The 17,035-nt window shown below is 38.9% G+C and overlaps 1 protein-coding gene across 1 annotated transcript in view; it reads right to left on the bottom strand.

Moving 5' to 3' along the window:
* Positions 1-16,482, bottom strand: part of LOC140202066 (synaptic vesicular amine transporter-like) — a 45,382-nt gene extending 28,900 nt beyond the window's left edge. The window contains exons 1-7 of the mRNA XM_072266925.1: positions 16,422-16,482; positions 13,949-14,294; positions 6,861-6,919; positions 6,286-6,369; positions 3,875-3,967; positions 2,488-2,577; positions 252-295 (exon numbers count right to left, since the gene is read on the bottom strand). Coding sequence (XP_072123026.1) covers positions 252-295; positions 2,488-2,577; positions 3,875-3,967; positions 6,286-6,369; positions 6,861-6,919; positions 13,949-14,294; positions 16,422-16,482 — 777 coding nt within the window. The remainder of the gene's footprint in view (positions 1-251; positions 296-2,487; positions 2,578-3,874; positions 3,968-6,285; positions 6,370-6,860; positions 6,920-13,948; positions 14,295-16,421) is intronic.
* Between the last annotated feature and the right edge of the window lie 553 nt (positions 16,483-17,035).

The raw sequence follows: 17,035 nt of genomic DNA on the forward strand, positions 1-17,035 counted from the left end.
ATTTAAAGGACACGGATAGGAAAGATTTAAAGAGATAGGGACCAAATGCAACCTCAGGAAGGCACCATGGTTAACATGGACGCGATGGGCTGAAGGGCCTGTCTCCGCACTATAATATTGCCAGAGCAGGCTATACGAATCACCTTTGGACATTTTTCCAGTCCAGGTCGATACTCAAGTGCAAGTTGTTGCAAGTGATTCAGTGGAAGTATAGATTGCTGATGAGGTAGGAAAAAAGACTGGTTACTTACCTCAGGTACAGGCATGGTGGGCTGAAGAATGCAGAGCTGGAGAACTAAGTACATTGTCACAGAATTCAGGAAGTCAATTTTAAAGCAAATTAACAGTTTCATCAGGTTACCACACAAAGCATGTTATTTAACTGAGTTGTTAGTTAAAATGAATTATTTGTGATAAACTCTTAAATTACAATCATTTCTAAGTACAATGAATATGCCTTTATCTCTTCTGATTATTTTCCTTGAATTTAATTTTGTAAATCTGATATTGTATATTGGATATGAGCTGAAGGCAGTCTGCACGGTATCATTTCCATGTCCCTCTGAATAGACATGTTGCACCAAAGTGTCTGAATTCGTGCTGTATATAATGTTTGTGTACAGTCACCTTTCAATTCACAGAGTACAACCAACTTGCTAAAGCAAAATGCAGCTCACATACAGTGGTCCGACAACAGACTGGCCAATTTGGAAGTAATATTTTACTTCTTCCTTTATATTATCTGGAAGATTGTGTTGCCATTTGCGAGATTTGTTTTGTTTGTGTGAAACTGGGGGTTGACGTTTTTCTTTGAATAGCTTCCATGGTTATTCTCATGGCTATCTGGAGAAGACGAATCTCAGAGTTGCATACTGAGGATAGAAAATAGAAATCTACAGCACATGACAGGCCCTTTGGCCCACAATGTTGCACCGAACATGTAACCTACTCTAGCAACTGCCTAGAATTTCCCTACTGCATAGCCCTCTATTTTTCTAAGCTCCATGTCCCTATCTAAGAGTCCCTTAAAAGACCCTATTGTATCCGCCTCTACCACCATCACTGGCAGTGCATTCCACACGCCCACTACTCTCTGTAAAAAAAAAAAAAAAAAAACTTACCTCAGACATCCCCAAAGCTTACATACTTTGATAATAAATGTATCTTTGGACCTTTCTGAATCCTTTATATTACTCCTTCAGGACAAGAGGAGCTGACATGCTGTCAGTCCTCTGTCCCTGACTAGTGCGGACCTGACAGTTCTGACGGCTATTTTTTCCCCAACAGAGAAAGGGGCTGAACTCTGTACATGGCACTGCCTGATTTCATTGCTCAGGTGGAAGCCCAGAGTTGACCCTGACTAGTTGTGTGACAACCAGCTTCCCATAGAATTCCCCCTGGGAGTGACCAGCGTAGGAGATTATTCTTCAGAGTCAGAACCAAGATCCTCTGAATGCACCTATCCAATTGTATCAATTCCTCTGTAAGTTCTCATACTTACAAACTCCTTACAGGCAGTAGTGGGAATCAACCCGGATTCAATTCCTGCCCTGCCTGTAAGGAGTTTGAATGTTCTCCCTGTGACTGTGTGGGTTTCCTCTGGCTGCTCCGGTTTCCTCCCACAGTCCAAAGATGTACCGGTTGGGAGCTTAATTGTCCTGCGATTAGGCTAGGGCTAAACTGGGGGTTGCTGGGCGGTGTGGCTCGAAGGCCGGAAGGGGTTTCTGTGTTGTATCTCAATAAATAAACAAATACTGTATTTATGTAATTGGCAAAACCTTACACGTGGAAAAGCTGTCTGTGAATGGATCCAGTTCTTGTTTTGTTTGTATGTGGAGCTTGGAAAAATAGAGGTTACTTCTAAGTAAGTACATGTTCGGCACAGCATTGTGGGCCGAAGGGCCTGTATTGTGCTGTAGGGTTTCTATGTTTCTAGTGCAAGTGAAGTGGGAACAGCAACACTAATTATATTTTACTCAACCTGTTTTGAAGAGGTAGAGAATAGAAGAATACGGACCATGTGCAGATAGGTGGGATGAGTTACGTTGGCATCAGGATCAGTGCAGACATAATGGGCCAAATGGTCTATTCCTGTACTGTACTGTTGTATGTCCTATGTTCTGTGTACTATTTATATTTTCAGAGGTGCACAAAGTCAAATGCAGTACAACGGAGATAACTAACATGGCAGGCTCTGTGTTTAACTTGAAATTGCCTGCAGAATCCCAGCTGACCAGCTGAAAAGTAGAATTTTGGAATGGGATTGTGAAGAACCCCCATCAGATGTAGAAACTGGTTCAAATTCTGGTCCAGGCTAGGCCAGAGCTACCTCCCACAAGGACAATGCAGGGAGGAGTGAAGGAAATAGGTGACAGGGCAGGTGACAGCCACCTATCAGGTGGTGCGGAACACTTAGTAGGAGCCATTTTGTCCACTAAACTTTCTCATAAATCATGATCCTCTAGAATTTAACAAAATTATACTGACCTCCATTGAGTAGAGTCAAAGCAGCCAAAGTCAAGAAAGGAGATGATCTTCCTACGAATTCATACATCACACTCCCAAAAGGTGCTCCAACTGCAAACAATGAAATAACCGGTTAATCCACATACAGATGGGAAAACAGCTCTAGGCATGAGAGCATTAAAACACTTCATCACTTTATTCTGTTTGTACCCTTATTGTGTGACAAGAGACCTGGATGTGGATCATTCAGATCCTAGTGCTGGAGGATCATGACACAGCATGAGACTGAAACATGAACTGAACCTTGAACAAGTCACCAGATGATAACCCACATTGACCTTATGATGGAGCACTGAACCTCTGTTCAGGTGCTCCTTCAATACTGAAAACATGGTGCCAAAACATGGCAGCCAATTAGCGGGACAGTCCTGATTTCTTAAAGGGGCCACGCCAGCTAGCCATGCTCTGGAGATTTAAGAACATCGAAATTCTGGAAGCTGGCGTGGTTCGGTGCGCATTGTAACATATCGGTGGCTCTACAAATTAGTTTGGAAAATGTATGAGTGTCATGCAGGCTGGCAGCCTCATGGTGACCCTTCTGTGCTTCTCTTTCTGTTCTATAGAGTCTGAATCAGAATCAGGTTTATTATCACCAGCATGCGACGGGAAATAATTGCACCATGTGGGGAAACCCACCCTCCTCCTTCATACTTCTCTCCATATTTCTCACCCTCTCTTTTTATCCTTCTTTCCCGTGCCCCTCTCCATTCTTTTCTTGATCTTCCTCTTAACCTCTCCCTTCTTGTCATTTCTCCTCCCTCCTCATTTTCCCTCCTCCCTTTCTCTCTCCACTTCCTTTCCCTGTGCTTCCTTCATCTTCAATAGCTTTCCATCCTTCCTCCCCTTTCCCTTCCCTTCCCTTTCTCTCCAAATCTGCACTCCCTCTTTCTCTGCCACAGGAAACAGTTGAGGCCAGTTCATTGGCTATATTTAAGAGGGAGTTAGATATGGCCCTTGTGCATAGAGGGATCGGGGGTATGGAGAGAAGGCAGGTACAGGGTTCTGAGCTGGATGATCAGCCATGATCGTACTGAATGGTGGTGCAGGCTCAAAGGGCCGAATGGCCTACTCCTGCACCTATTTTCTATGTTTCTACTTCTCCCCTTTTCCTTGTCCATCCTCCTACACCTCTCTCCCCCTCCATTGCTCTCACGCCACCTTCTCCCCTCTCCCCTTCCTCTTCCTAACTCCTCCTTCCTTATTCCACAGCCAGTGTCCGTCCCTCTTGAAGTGGTGCCTCTTTATTGTGCAGCCCTACAAGGAAGCACATCATAATATTTGGTCCTTTTAGCTCCTAGAAATGCAACTGTGTACAATTGAATCCAGCTCCAAGATGTAAATTACTTACTGAGTACTCCCAATGCCACACCTCCCAGTGCTATCCCCATGGCTTTGCCTCTTTCATTGTCATCAGTATAAATACTGGCCAACATTCCCAGACCTACAAAGGAAGAAGCCACCAGTTACACAACTTTAATCCTCTAAGAGAGGCAGTGGAATGACTCCTGATGGGACAGCATTCTCAGTCTGCCTGTCCACGCTAAAGTTTCAGTGAATCACCACTGGCCCATTACACTTCAAAGCTTTGATTATTTGGAACCATTGACCAAATCTTGCTGGCTGAAGTGGGCCAGGTTGGGTTGGACAGAACCATTTGGTTTTGTTCACTGTTTGAATATCTTTACGTCACATTTAATTCATGCAAAATTGGGCAGATGAGAGGTATATAATGATGGAACGAGTTTCAAGGTAAATTTATTATCAAAGTACATATATGTCACTGCATACAACCCTGAGATTTATTTCTTGCAGGCATACTTAATAAATCAAAGAAACACAATGGAATCAATGAAAGACCACACCCAACAGGTGGGACGAATGACCAATCTGCAAAAGACAACAAACTGTGCAAATACAAAATAAAACAATAACAATAAATAAGCAATGAATATTAAGAACATGAGATGATGAGTCCTTGAACGCAAGTCCATTGATTGTGGGAACATTTCAGTGATGGGGTGAGTGAAGTTATCCCCTTGGTTCAAGAGCCTGATGGTTGAGGGGTGATAACCGTTCCTAAACCTGGTGCTGTGAAGATAACCTGACTAATTTGAACTCTAATCTTCATAAAGATTAGACCAAAGGGTAGTGGTGATGATAGTTCACCTCCCCGGAAGTGGCTGTGCAAGTAGATAGAATGGTAAAGAATGCATGTAACATTGCTAGGGGCGTAAAGTATACTATAAGAGTCAGGAAGTCATGAAGCAGTTGTATAAAACTTTGGCAAGGCTGCACTTGGAGCCCCATGATAAGAAGCATGTAGAGCCTTTGGAGAGGGAAGGTATAATGAGAGGTTGGACAAACTTGCATTCTTTTCACTAGAGTGTCAATGAAGTTTTTAAAATTGTAAGAAGCATAGATAGGGTAGACAACAATCATCTTTTCACCAGGGTAGAGACATTGAATACTGGAGGGCATCACTTTAATGTGAGGGGGTGAATGTTTAAACAGGACGTGTGGGGCAAGTTTCTTATTTTACACTCAGAACGTGGTAGGTGATTTGAATGTGGCTGTCAGGGGGTGGTAATGGAAGTGGATACAATGCTGGCAGTCAAAGGGTTTGAGACAGACCCATGGATAAGGATAGAATGGTGGGATATGGATTACATACAGGCAGAATGGATTAATTTGACCTCATGCTCAGCACAGATGTGGGCTGACATGTCTGTCTGTGTGCTGAACTGTTCTATGTTCTAACACCATTCCTTTACATTTGTCAACCCTACTTCCTCCCCACCCCATCAAACATTTTTCCAGTCAATTTCACTGATCCTCTGCTCCATGGACAACAATCCCCTAGATTGCCTCTGGAAAAACCTGGTGTCAATGACATCTGATCTTTGTGTCCCACCAAATTCTGGACCTGACACCTCAAATTATTCCAACCCTGATGTAACTGTTGGCTCAGCTTGTAGCCCGCTTTTACTGTTTCATGATTACTCTTCCCTTTCAGAAACTCTTTACTCAATAACCAACCCCCACGTCTACCTTTTGTCACAACCACGGATTCGGCAATTGCGCTTGTGAATATGCACGTGTCAGCCAATTATTATTTCATTGTGATAGTATTTAACAATTACAATGTTTAAGAGACATTTAGACATGCTTGTGGATAGGAAAGGTTTAGAGGGGTTTGGGCCAAATGCAGGTAAATGGAACTAGATCAAATAGACATTTTGATTGGCATGGGTGAGTTGGGTTGAAGGGCTTTTTCTCCCCCTGTTACATAATTCTAAACAATTACTTTTAGCTCCGGTTATAATCCTAACTACTACATTGTCTTTAGAATCCCAACCAACCCTATTTCCAAGAATGTGAGATTTCGTTTACAAACGACACATTTCTTATCTTTCATACTAAAGCTCAAACTTTCAAAACTGCTTCTACATCTGAGACCATGTGTTGTTGACATTCTTGGTTCGGTGAACACTTCAAAGTAGCTTCCTTCTATTCTACATTATTTTGATTCCAAGGTCACCAAACTGAAATGTGATAATTTCTTTTGACTGCCTGCCACTTTTGTTTTTGTAAGACCTTGAAAATTGTTACACCTGTGAGTCATTTCTTCTCTGTACAATCTTCAGTCTTTAAAGCACAGGCTCTGAATTATCCAGTTACTTCCCTCTGCTGCTTCTCTCCTCCAACTGGCGTCTTGCACTTACCCCTTCATCTCGAGTTCATCTATGTTGAGAAAAGTACCTGCAACAGAGGAACACGACGAGCCGATCCCTTGAAGGGCTCGAGCAAAGAATAGCAGGCTGTAGGTGTTCGAGAAAGCGTACACTGCCGAGAAAACAAGGAATTTTCATGTATTAAGAATGAGAATATGAAGGAGCTTTTAAACTGTAACTTATCCCCCACATCACAGTTCATTTTTACAGCAAGGAGAACATGAACTCAACAGTGGCAAAATCTAACATTGTTATGTCCCCTGCCAGACTCTCCCACTTCTATCGGCCCCACCCTGCCTTATTTCTGTCACTGAGTTGTCCTCTCATGGTCATCCGTTGACATCAGTACTGAGCAGCTCTGACAACCCTTGGAAATGATACCTTGGAGAATGTCATTATCTTGTCCCCTGCCCGATTTTCCATTCATCCCACAAGTTATTAATTTGTTTAAAGCATCCTCCTTAATCTCAAGATCCTACTGTGTACTCTCCTGTACAACATTATTTGAAACGCTCTCTGAAAGTGAGTGTCGAGTACAGACCACATCTTCACCACCCCACAATATCCCATGCCTAACAGTTACTGAGGTAAGAGGCTACTCACTTATTGTTGACACGAACAATATCACAAGGCCAGTGAACATTGGAGTATGATATCCAATTCTGAAAGAAAGGAAATTAGTTTATTCAGAGAATTATCAGAATCTCAGTATCAAGGAGAACCCACATTGTTACCTCTGTTGAAGACCTTTGTTGCCGTTATGAGTACAAATTTTGAAATATCATATCTTGTATAAGACCATGAGACATAAAAGCAGAATTAGGCCATTTGTCCCATCGAGTCTGCTCCACCATTCAATCGTGGCTGATTTGCTTTTGCCGTCAACCTCATTCTCCTGCCTGCTCAAATGAAGGTAACACCTTTATATATTCCATCAGCTTTGCGACTACAAGGAAGGTCAGATATTCGGACTCTGCAGGAATGTGAGTAAAAGCATTTTACATGAAGTCAGAAGAGCTATGAGAAACAAACATAAGACCTGTTCCCGTACTGTACAAATCCATAACTCCTGCTATCTTGACTGAGTAAATTGGTCAGTTTGTTTGATGCAGAGTCCTTTTAAAATTTCTGATTCTAAAATGAATATGCTTCAGGGTTTGGAGGTGCACCAGCACGATTTGTAAAGCAGAAGGAAGGGAATTTCAACCCTTAATTCAGCTTTTCACCGAAATCATCTGGACAGAAGTCATGTTGTGAACTACCTGGAGCAGCTTGTAGATTTGCTGAGTCATTTTTAGAATTTTCCATCAACTGAGGAATGGTCAAGGAAAGAGTGACATAACTTGCAATCTTCAGCAAAAAGCCCTGGGCTGTATTTGCATTATGAATTTATTCTTTAGCACTATCTACCTATACGTTATATAATATGTACAGTGGCATGCAAAAGTTTGGGCACCCTTGGTCAAAATTTCTGTTACTGTGAATAGCTAAGCGAGTAAAGGATGACCTGATTTCCAAAAGGCATAACGTTAAAGATGACACATTTCTTTAATATTTTAAGCAGATTACTTTTTTATTTCCATCTTTTACAGTTTCAAAATAACAAAAAAGGAAAAGGGCCCGAAGCAAAAGTTTGGGCACCCTGCATGGTCAGTACTTAGTAACACCCCCTTTGGCAAGTATCACAACTTGTAAGCGCTTTCTGTAAGAGTCTTTCAATTCTTGTTTGGGGGATTTTCGCCCATTCTTCCTTGCAAAAGGCTTCTAGTTCTGTGAGATTCTTGGGCCGTCTTGCATGCACTGCTCTTTTGAGGTCTATCCACAGATTCTCGATGATGTTTCGGTCAGGGGACTGTGAGGGTCATGGCAAAACTTTTAGCTTGCGCCTCTTGAGGTCGTCCATTGTGGATTTTGAGGTGAGTTTAGGTTCATTATCCTGTTGTAGAAGCCATCCTCTTTTCATCTTCAGCTTTTTTACAGACGGTGTGAAGTCTGCTTCCAGAATTTGCTGGTATTTAATTGAATTCATTCTTTCCTCTACCAGTGAAATGTTCCCCGTGCCACTGGCTGCAACACAAGCCCAAAGCATGATCGATCCACCCCAGTGCTTAACAGTTGGAGAGGTGTTTTTTCATGAAATTCTGCACCCTTTTTTCTCCAAACATACCTTTGTTCATTGCGGCCATAAAGTTCTATTTTAACTTCCTCAGTCCACAGGACTTGTTTCCAAAATGCACCAGGCTTGTTTAGATGTTCCTTTGCAAACTTCTGACGCTGAATTTTGTGGTGAGGATGCAGGAAAGGTTTTCTTCTGATGACTCTTCCATGAAGGTCATATTTGTGCAGGTGTCGCTGCACAGTAGAATAGTGCACCACCACTCCAGAGTCTGCTAAACCTTCCTGAAGGTCTTTTGCAGTCTAACGGGGGTTTTGATTTGCCTTTCTAGCAATCCTACGAGTAGTTCTTTCTGAAAGTTTTTTTGGTTTTCCAGACCTCAACTTGACCTCCACCGTTTCTGTTAACTGCCTTTTCTTAATTACATTATGAACTAAGGAAACGGCTACCTGAAAACACTTTGCTATCTTCTTATAGCCTTCCCCTACTTTGTGGGCATCATTTATTTTAATTTTCAGAGTGCTAGGCAGCTGCTTAGAGGAGCCCATGTCTGCTGATTGTTGGGACAAAGTTTGAGAAGTCAGGGTATTTATAAAGCTTTGAAATTTGCATCACCTGGCCTTTCCTAATGAAGTTTGTGAACAAGCCATAGCCCTAACAAGGTCTGAGGCCTTGGTAAAAGTTATCTGAAAGCTCAAATCTCTTGGAGTGCCCAAACTTTTGCATGGTGCTCCTTTCCTTTTTTCCACTCTAAAATTGTACAAAACAAAAATAATACACTAATCTTGCTTAAAATGTTGAAAAGAATGTTTCATCTTTAACTTTATGACTTTTGGAGATCAGTTCATCTTCTACCCACTTAACTATTCACAGTAATGGAAATTTTGACCGGGGTGCTCAAACTTTTACATGCCACTGTATATACACACACACACATATATATATATATATATATATATGTGTGTGTGTGTGTGTGTGTGTGTGTGTGTGTACATATATATATATATGTATGTATCTAACTTGAAGTGATTTCTAATATCTGCTGTGTACAGCTGTCACAAAACAACAAATTTTACCACTTATTCAATGACAATAAGTTATTAATTGATTCCAATCTGATATAATTTTTGTACAAGAGACACATGCCAGGTTGTGTGATAACAATCGATTTTTTAAATTTTGGAAGGACCCTCAGATTCACGCAAACTCTCAAAGTAAGATTAGGGGTGTTTCCATTTTTATTGATTCCAATATTCCCTTTAATCAGGAGGATATTATATTTGATATTAATGGTAGATTTTTGATTGTTAAAGGAACAATTTACAAGAAGAAAACGGTTTTGGTTAATATATATGGACCAAATACTGATGATCCTTCATTTTTTAAAGATATTTTTGCTCTATTACCTGATTTAAATGAATATATGTTATTAATGGGTGGAGATTTTAATATTTGCTTAAATCTCTTGTTAGATAAATCATCATCTAGACATCAACTCCCTAATCATTCTGCATCACTAATTAATTCCTTTTTAATTGATTATGGTTTAATTGAAGTCTGGAGACATATGCATCCTACTGATAGAGAATATTCCTTTTTTTCCCCACATGTTCATAATAAATATTTGAGAATCGACTATTTTATAGCTGACCTGCGACTTTTACTTAATGTTCAGAAATGTGAATATGATGCAATTGTTATTTCTGATCATGCTCCTTTAAATTTAATATTTGATTTGAAAGATGTTCCTACAAGACCACCTTGGTGTTTTCCAGAACATTTGTTACAAAGTTCAGATTTTGTTCAGTTTATTGAAACTCAGATAAAAGAGCTTTTTCTCTTTAATAATACAGGAAATATCTCAAAGTTAGTAATTTGGGATACATTAAAAGCTTATTTACATGGTCAGATTATTTCTTATTTAGCTAAATTGAAGAAACAGACAAAAATAGGAGTAGATAAAATTGCTAAACAAATTAAAGAATTAGATAATTTCAATGCAATCTTTCCAAACGTCGAATTGTTTAAAAGAAGAGAGGAACAGTCACAATATAATTTATTATTAAATTATCCTATTGAAGGATATTTGCTTAAATTAAAAAGTCAGTTTTATAATTTTGGGGATAAAACTAATAGGCTATTAGTTTCCCAATTAAGGGCTGTTACAGCTAAAAGACAAATTTTAAAGATTCGTAAAGATAATGGAGATATAGTAAGTAATTATGATGATATTAATAATATCTTTCAGGATTTTTATTTTGACCTTTATAAATCTCAGTTTCCAGCAGATCCCTCTAAAATGAAAGCTTTTTTATATAAGGTTAAATTTCCTCAAATTACTGCTGAAGATCGACAGACCCTTGACGCTCCAATTGTTGAGCATGAAATTCAGAAAGCTATATGGTCAATGCAATCAGGTAAAGCTCCTGGACTCGATGGTTATTTGGTAGGATTTTACAAAAAATTTGAAAAAAATACTTTCTCCATACCTTTTGGAAATATTTTATGAATCTTTTGAGAAAGGTAATTTACCCCCTTCTTTTAATGAAGCTTCTGTTTCTTTAATCCTTAAGAAAGATAAAGATCCTACTGAATGCTCATCTTATAGACCTATTTCGCTATTAAATGTGGATGTTAAAGTTCTTTCCAAGATAATGGCTAACGGTTTGGAAAACATTTTATCTAAAATTATCTCTATGGATCAAACAGGCTTTATTAGAGGCCGTTATTCTTTTTCTAATGTTCGGAGATTGATTAATATTATATATTCACCATTACCCAAAACACCCCAATGTGTTATTTCTCTGGATGCAGAAGAGGCATTTGATAGAGTTGAATGGACTTATTTGTTTAATGTATTACAGAGAATTGGCTTTGGTAATAATTTTAATAAGTGGATTCAAATGATCTATAAGAACCCTATCACTACCATCATTACTAATAATCTGAGGTCTCCTTTTTTTTTTACTTTCACGAGGTACTCGACAAGGGTGTCCATTAAGTCCTTTATTACTTAATCTCGCATTGCAGCCTTTGGCTATAACAATTCGCGAAGCTAAAAATATTCATGGTATTTCTGTAAATTTCTCTTTATGCAGATGATCTTCTGGTTTATATCTTGAACCCCGAAGAATCTACTCCTAATCTTTTGGAATTATTGAATGATTTTGGAAAATTTTCAGGATATAAACTTAATTTAAATAAAAGTGAATTGTTCCCTTTAAATGTTCCTGTTTTTATATATCAGGACATTCCATTTAGAATTGTGAATTCTTTTAAATATTTGGGTATTATCATTACAAAAAAAAGATCTTTATAAGGTTAATGTAGTTCCTTTATTGGACTCTATGAAACAATTATTTTCTAGATGGAATCCTCTTACACTTTCTTTAATAGGTCATATTCATGCCATGAAAATGATGATTTTACCTACATTTTTATATGTTTTTCAAAATATACCTATCTTTCTAACCAAAAATTTTTTGATCAAATTGATTCTACTATTTTGTCCTTTATTTGGAATAATAAAAAACCAAGAGTTAATAAGTTTCATACACAAAAATCTAAAAAAGAAGGTGGACTCGTGCTGCCTAATTTAAGATTGTATTATTGGGCTGTTAGTATTCGACAATGATCTTTTTGGTTATATTGGCTCGATAAGAACCAAAAACCAGCCTGCATTGATTTAGAATTTAAAGCTATTAATCAACTTTATTTAACTTCACTATTAGGAGCTCCATTACCTTTACAACTTGCTAAAATTTCCAATTTCAATTTCTACCCTGTTATTAAACAGTCCTTACGGATTTGGTTTCAGTTTCGCAACTCTTTGAATTTCAAACAATTTAAATTGTCTAGTCCTGTATTTTGAAATTTGCTATTTAAACCTTCAATTACTGATCCCATCTTTCTTTTATGGAGAAATAAGGGGATTTGTTCTTTTGCAGATTTATGTAGTGATGGTCGATTGATGTCTTTTGAAGAGTTAATTAGTAAATATTCTCTCTCACACACACATTTCTTGCAATATTTACAGGTTAGACATTTTTTACAAAAATATGTTTCTACGTTTCCATATATGCAAGAATATATAGTTGGACACTATTTTGAATATGAATCCCTTGGTGAGAGGCTCCATTGGTAGAATTTATAATTTATTTTTACTACCAAAAAAACCCTCTCACTAAAGATTAAACAAGATTGGGAGAGAGAACTAAATATGACTTTTGTTAATGAAGACTGGTTGCGAGTTCTGAAAATGGTTAATTCTTCTTTGATATGTGCCAATCATTGTTTAATTCAGTTTAAAATTGTTCACCACTATTATTTAATAAAGGAGAGGCTTTCCAAAATATTCCCTAATATAGATAATTATTGTGATAGGTACAAAAATGAAGTAGCTACTTTGTCACATATGTTTTGGCCATGTCCCTCGTTGAAATCTTTTGGGAAATCTTTACTTTCTACAATCTCTAAAGCTTTGAAAATTAATTTACAACCTAATACATTGACTGTTCTATTTGGAATAGTTTCGCATCATATTCAGGGTATTTCATTTTCAAACCAACATGTAATTGCATCCGTTACATTGTTGGCAAGAAGAGGCTATTTTACTGAAGTGGAAGGATACCTCTGCTCCTACACTAACTCAATGGTTTTCCCAAGTAATGTTATTTCTTAGTTTAGAAAAAATTAGAAGTAGAACTTTTGATCCCCGATTTGATTTTGAGAGAAGGTGAGGCTCTTTTGCCAAATATTATCATTTAATTTGAATCAATTTACATGGGTCCTTCCAATTTTATGTTATATAAATGTGATTTGGCAGTTGTTGTTTTCTTTTTCTTCTTTTATATATACACATAAATGATTGTAAGATGTATTGCTCCGGGAGTTGGTTCCTAATGGTTTTTTTCTTCTCTTTTTTCCATTTTATAGTTAGTGGGTTTTTTTTAGTTCGCTGGGGTTCTCTTTTTTCCTTCTTTTTCTTTTATAAAAATTTTTTCATTAGCATATATAAGGTTTTTCCTTCAGCTTTATTAATTATATATATACTAATTTGTTGAATTTCTGTATTTTATAGCTGTAGATTATATATTAATAAAGATTTAAATATGAAATGAATATATATGTATGTATCTAACTTGAAATGATTTGTTATATCTGTGCTGTACAGCTGTCACAAAGCAACAAATTTTACGACTTATTCAATGACAATAAATTTGATTCTGATTCAGAGAACCCAAGCACAGGTACAACTTAACACACTGTGAATTCTTTGTTGGGCAATTGTACGCCAGCCTCGCCCACACAGGCAAGGACAGATTTCTTCCAGTCAGGACTGGCTACTTATTGTGGCAAGTGAGAAGTGAGGCCAAGTGGATGATTCAAACACATTATATGCCACTTTTTGACTGTAACTGATAACCTTGCTGTGTGGGACACTGAGATCTTAAGCCCAGTTTTGAGGATCAATAGAACAACATACAGGGACACCAGATCATCGTAAAGCACGATAGTGTTTTTGGAGATTGGTGCTCAAACACTCTGCAGTCGGTTCAGATGTTTTTGTGTTTACCTGTTAGTCAGTACCCCCACAAACGGATTTACCAGGAGCTGTACAATGGCCTTGGAAGCAAATAACAATCCAATGTGAACATTTTCCTCCGCAAGAAACGACTCATCCCTGTTGCACTGGGCTGCTTCAGTGGTCGGCTTTGAGTCAAGAGTGGCTCCCTGTGTAGTGTTCCCCAATTCCAAACCTTCATTCTCAATCTTGGCTGCTGTAGTGCTCTTCCCAAGCACAAGATCCGTCTCATTGGAGTGGGGAAAGAGAGGGGCTGCTGTAGGAGGCAGCTCCAGTGGTGTTGAAGTATTAAGTTTGGCTTGATGCTTTTCATACAAATAACTGGGGATAATGGGCACTGAAAGAGAAACAGTTCAGTCCTGTAAAGACACATTAAACATTCCTGTCGCTACAGAATTACAAGTCATACAGTCTTAACTTTTTCCTTTTGAAACAATTGTGGGTATGATTGTGAGACACCTCTAGGTCATGAAAGCTGTCACCTACGTGCAGGACTCATTTTTGATATTACATGAGAAAGTTTTTCAGCATTCTGAAACTTTGGAATACAACTTTAACCAAATGGCTTTTTGCAATAATTATGGGATGCCTTTTGGAGGCAATTTTCACTGGAGATATCTAAAAATGTTGTTGCATTATAGACATAAGAGGGGAAAATGACTAAATACCATAAATTTCTCTTCATAAGATTGCCTATAGCTCCAGGTTTGGGAGGTTGTAGACTTTAACCAAAATTTCCCTCAAGCTCTCTTTCTGAGTAAAGTTGTGGTGATGATCAGATTCCGATACAAGCTAAGCCAAGGAATTTCCTTGGAGAACGTGTAAAGATCATTCAAGATTAGCATGGCTATATGTGTGTGGAACTAAAGGAAATGGGGCCGGGTTTCTAATGAATATTACTCTTCAGTTGTTACTGTGGAGAAAATGATTGAAAGTAAGGAAAAGGGGTGAAATACGTGGTAGTGAATTGGACCGCAGCTGGGGTAGCAGAGAGGAGGTAATGAAGGCCTTAAACTGTATTCAATCCCAGGGATTGAGCTGATGCACTCTTGTGGGAGGCTAGAGTGGGAAGTGCACAGGCCCTGGTACAGGCTTTTCCTTCATCTTTAGGCAAGGGTGAGGTTCTGGATGACCAGAGAATGGCAAATGTGGTGTGACGTTTAAAAAGAAGCAGGCCAATGAGTCTGACATCAGTGTTGGGTACATTGCCGCTGGGGATTCTAAAGAACAGGATCTACCAGCACTTGGAGAGTCAGAGTCTGACTCAGGACAGTCACCATGGCTTTGTGCATGGGGTGTCATGTCTGACAAATCTCTTGGAGGTTTTCAAGGAGACGAATAAGAAGGTAGAAGATAGTGGATGTTGTCTATATGAACTATAATGACTTATTTGACACGATCCTTCATGGCAGGCTAGAAGGTTAGATCACATGGGATCCAGGGGAAGATAGCAGATTGGATTCATAATTGGCTCAGCATTGTTTCTTGGACAAAAACCATAAAACTTTTAAAAAGCTCTTACTAATTTTCAAAAATCCAAACCATTTAAACCTCACCGTGGAACTGGAACTGTCCATTGAGTCCTTTGCTTTTTGATCTAGCTTTACAACCCCTTGCCATTGCTTTTCGAGAATCTAATGATATCTGTGGTATTTTAAGGGGAGGTATCACCACAAAATCTAGCAGATTGGACTCATCATTGGCTCAGCGTTGTTCCTTGGACAAAAACCATAACATTTTTAAAAAGCTCTCAATTATTCACAGGTGTTAAGACGTTACTCTTGTGTCCCTAGTAGGTTTGTGAATGTCGGAGTTACGATTTATAGGTTTAGTGGTGATGTGAATAAAAAGGAAGGTTCTCTACAGCTATGGAGATTTATATACTATACATATACAGTGTGTATATATGAAGACGAGTCCTGGGCCCAGCACATTGATACAGTTATAAGGAAAGTACACCAGCATCTTTACTTTCTCAGGCGGTTCTGCTTGTCACCGAATACTCTAATAAACCTCTGTTGAAAGTATCCTGGTTGCATCATGGTCTGGTTTGCAATTTGATTGTGCAGGAACACAAGAAGCTGCAGAGAGTAGTGGATCTGGCCAATCACATGCACATTATTCCTGACTATCAGAACTATCTACACGAGGCTCTCCTTTTTGAAGACAACATCTATCATCAAAGAAACCATTCGGACCAAGCTGTCTTTTTGCAACTACTGTAGGGCAGGATTTACAGAATCCTGAATTCCCACCCCACCAGGTCAAGATTGGCTATTTTCCTTCAATCATTTGGTCCTTGAACCAACCGGCAGACTTGTGACTATGACAATAAACTCACCAGTGACTTACACTTGACCACTCAGTGCTGGAGAACCTCAGGCCCACTTCATTATTTCTCCTCCGGCTGAACATAAAATATGAGGTTGTATTTGACATTCCCCAGATAAAAGCAAGAACTTACCAACAACAGTTAGCAGAGTATGGTCCAGAAAGAGGACTATATAAACAATAACCAGCACCATTATTCTGGATTGCCTTGCCTTCTCGAGCCATTTCCATGTTCTCAACTCTTCCAACCATGTCACCATATTGGTCCAGGACAGGAGATTTGATCACCTCTTTAGAAAACCTGGAACGTGTCAAAATGTTGCTCATCTGATACTGGTAGCAGCAGCCCCTGCACCTAAGTAGCAACATTAAGTACAACAGGATAGTGATAATTATGAAGTATAGAATATTAGGGTCCATTTGCAATCAAAAAGGAGATCTGTTGATGCTGGAACTCTGAAATAAAGCCCAAACCAATCTAATGGAAAAGAGTAAACAGCTGACATTTCAGGCCAAGACCCTTTATCAGGACTGGAGAAAAGAGATGAAAAGTCAGAGTAAGAAGGTCAGGGGGGGTGGGGGTAGTTACTCTGCCTTCTCATCTTTTCTTTTCTCCAGTCCCGATGAAGGGTCTCAGCCTGAAACATTGACTGTTTACTCTTTTCCATAGAGACTGCCTGGCCTGCTGAGCTCCTCCAGCATCTTGTGTGTGCATCTGCAGGTTTTCTTTTGTTTGTGAAATGCAGT

The sequence above is a fragment of the Mobula birostris genome, chromosome 8 (genome assembly GCF_030028105.1).
Source record: "Mobula birostris isolate sMobBir1 chromosome 8, sMobBir1.hap1, whole genome shotgun sequence".
In the NCBI taxonomy this organism is placed as follows: domain Eukaryota; kingdom Metazoa; phylum Chordata; class Chondrichthyes; order Myliobatiformes; family Myliobatidae; genus Mobula; species Mobula birostris.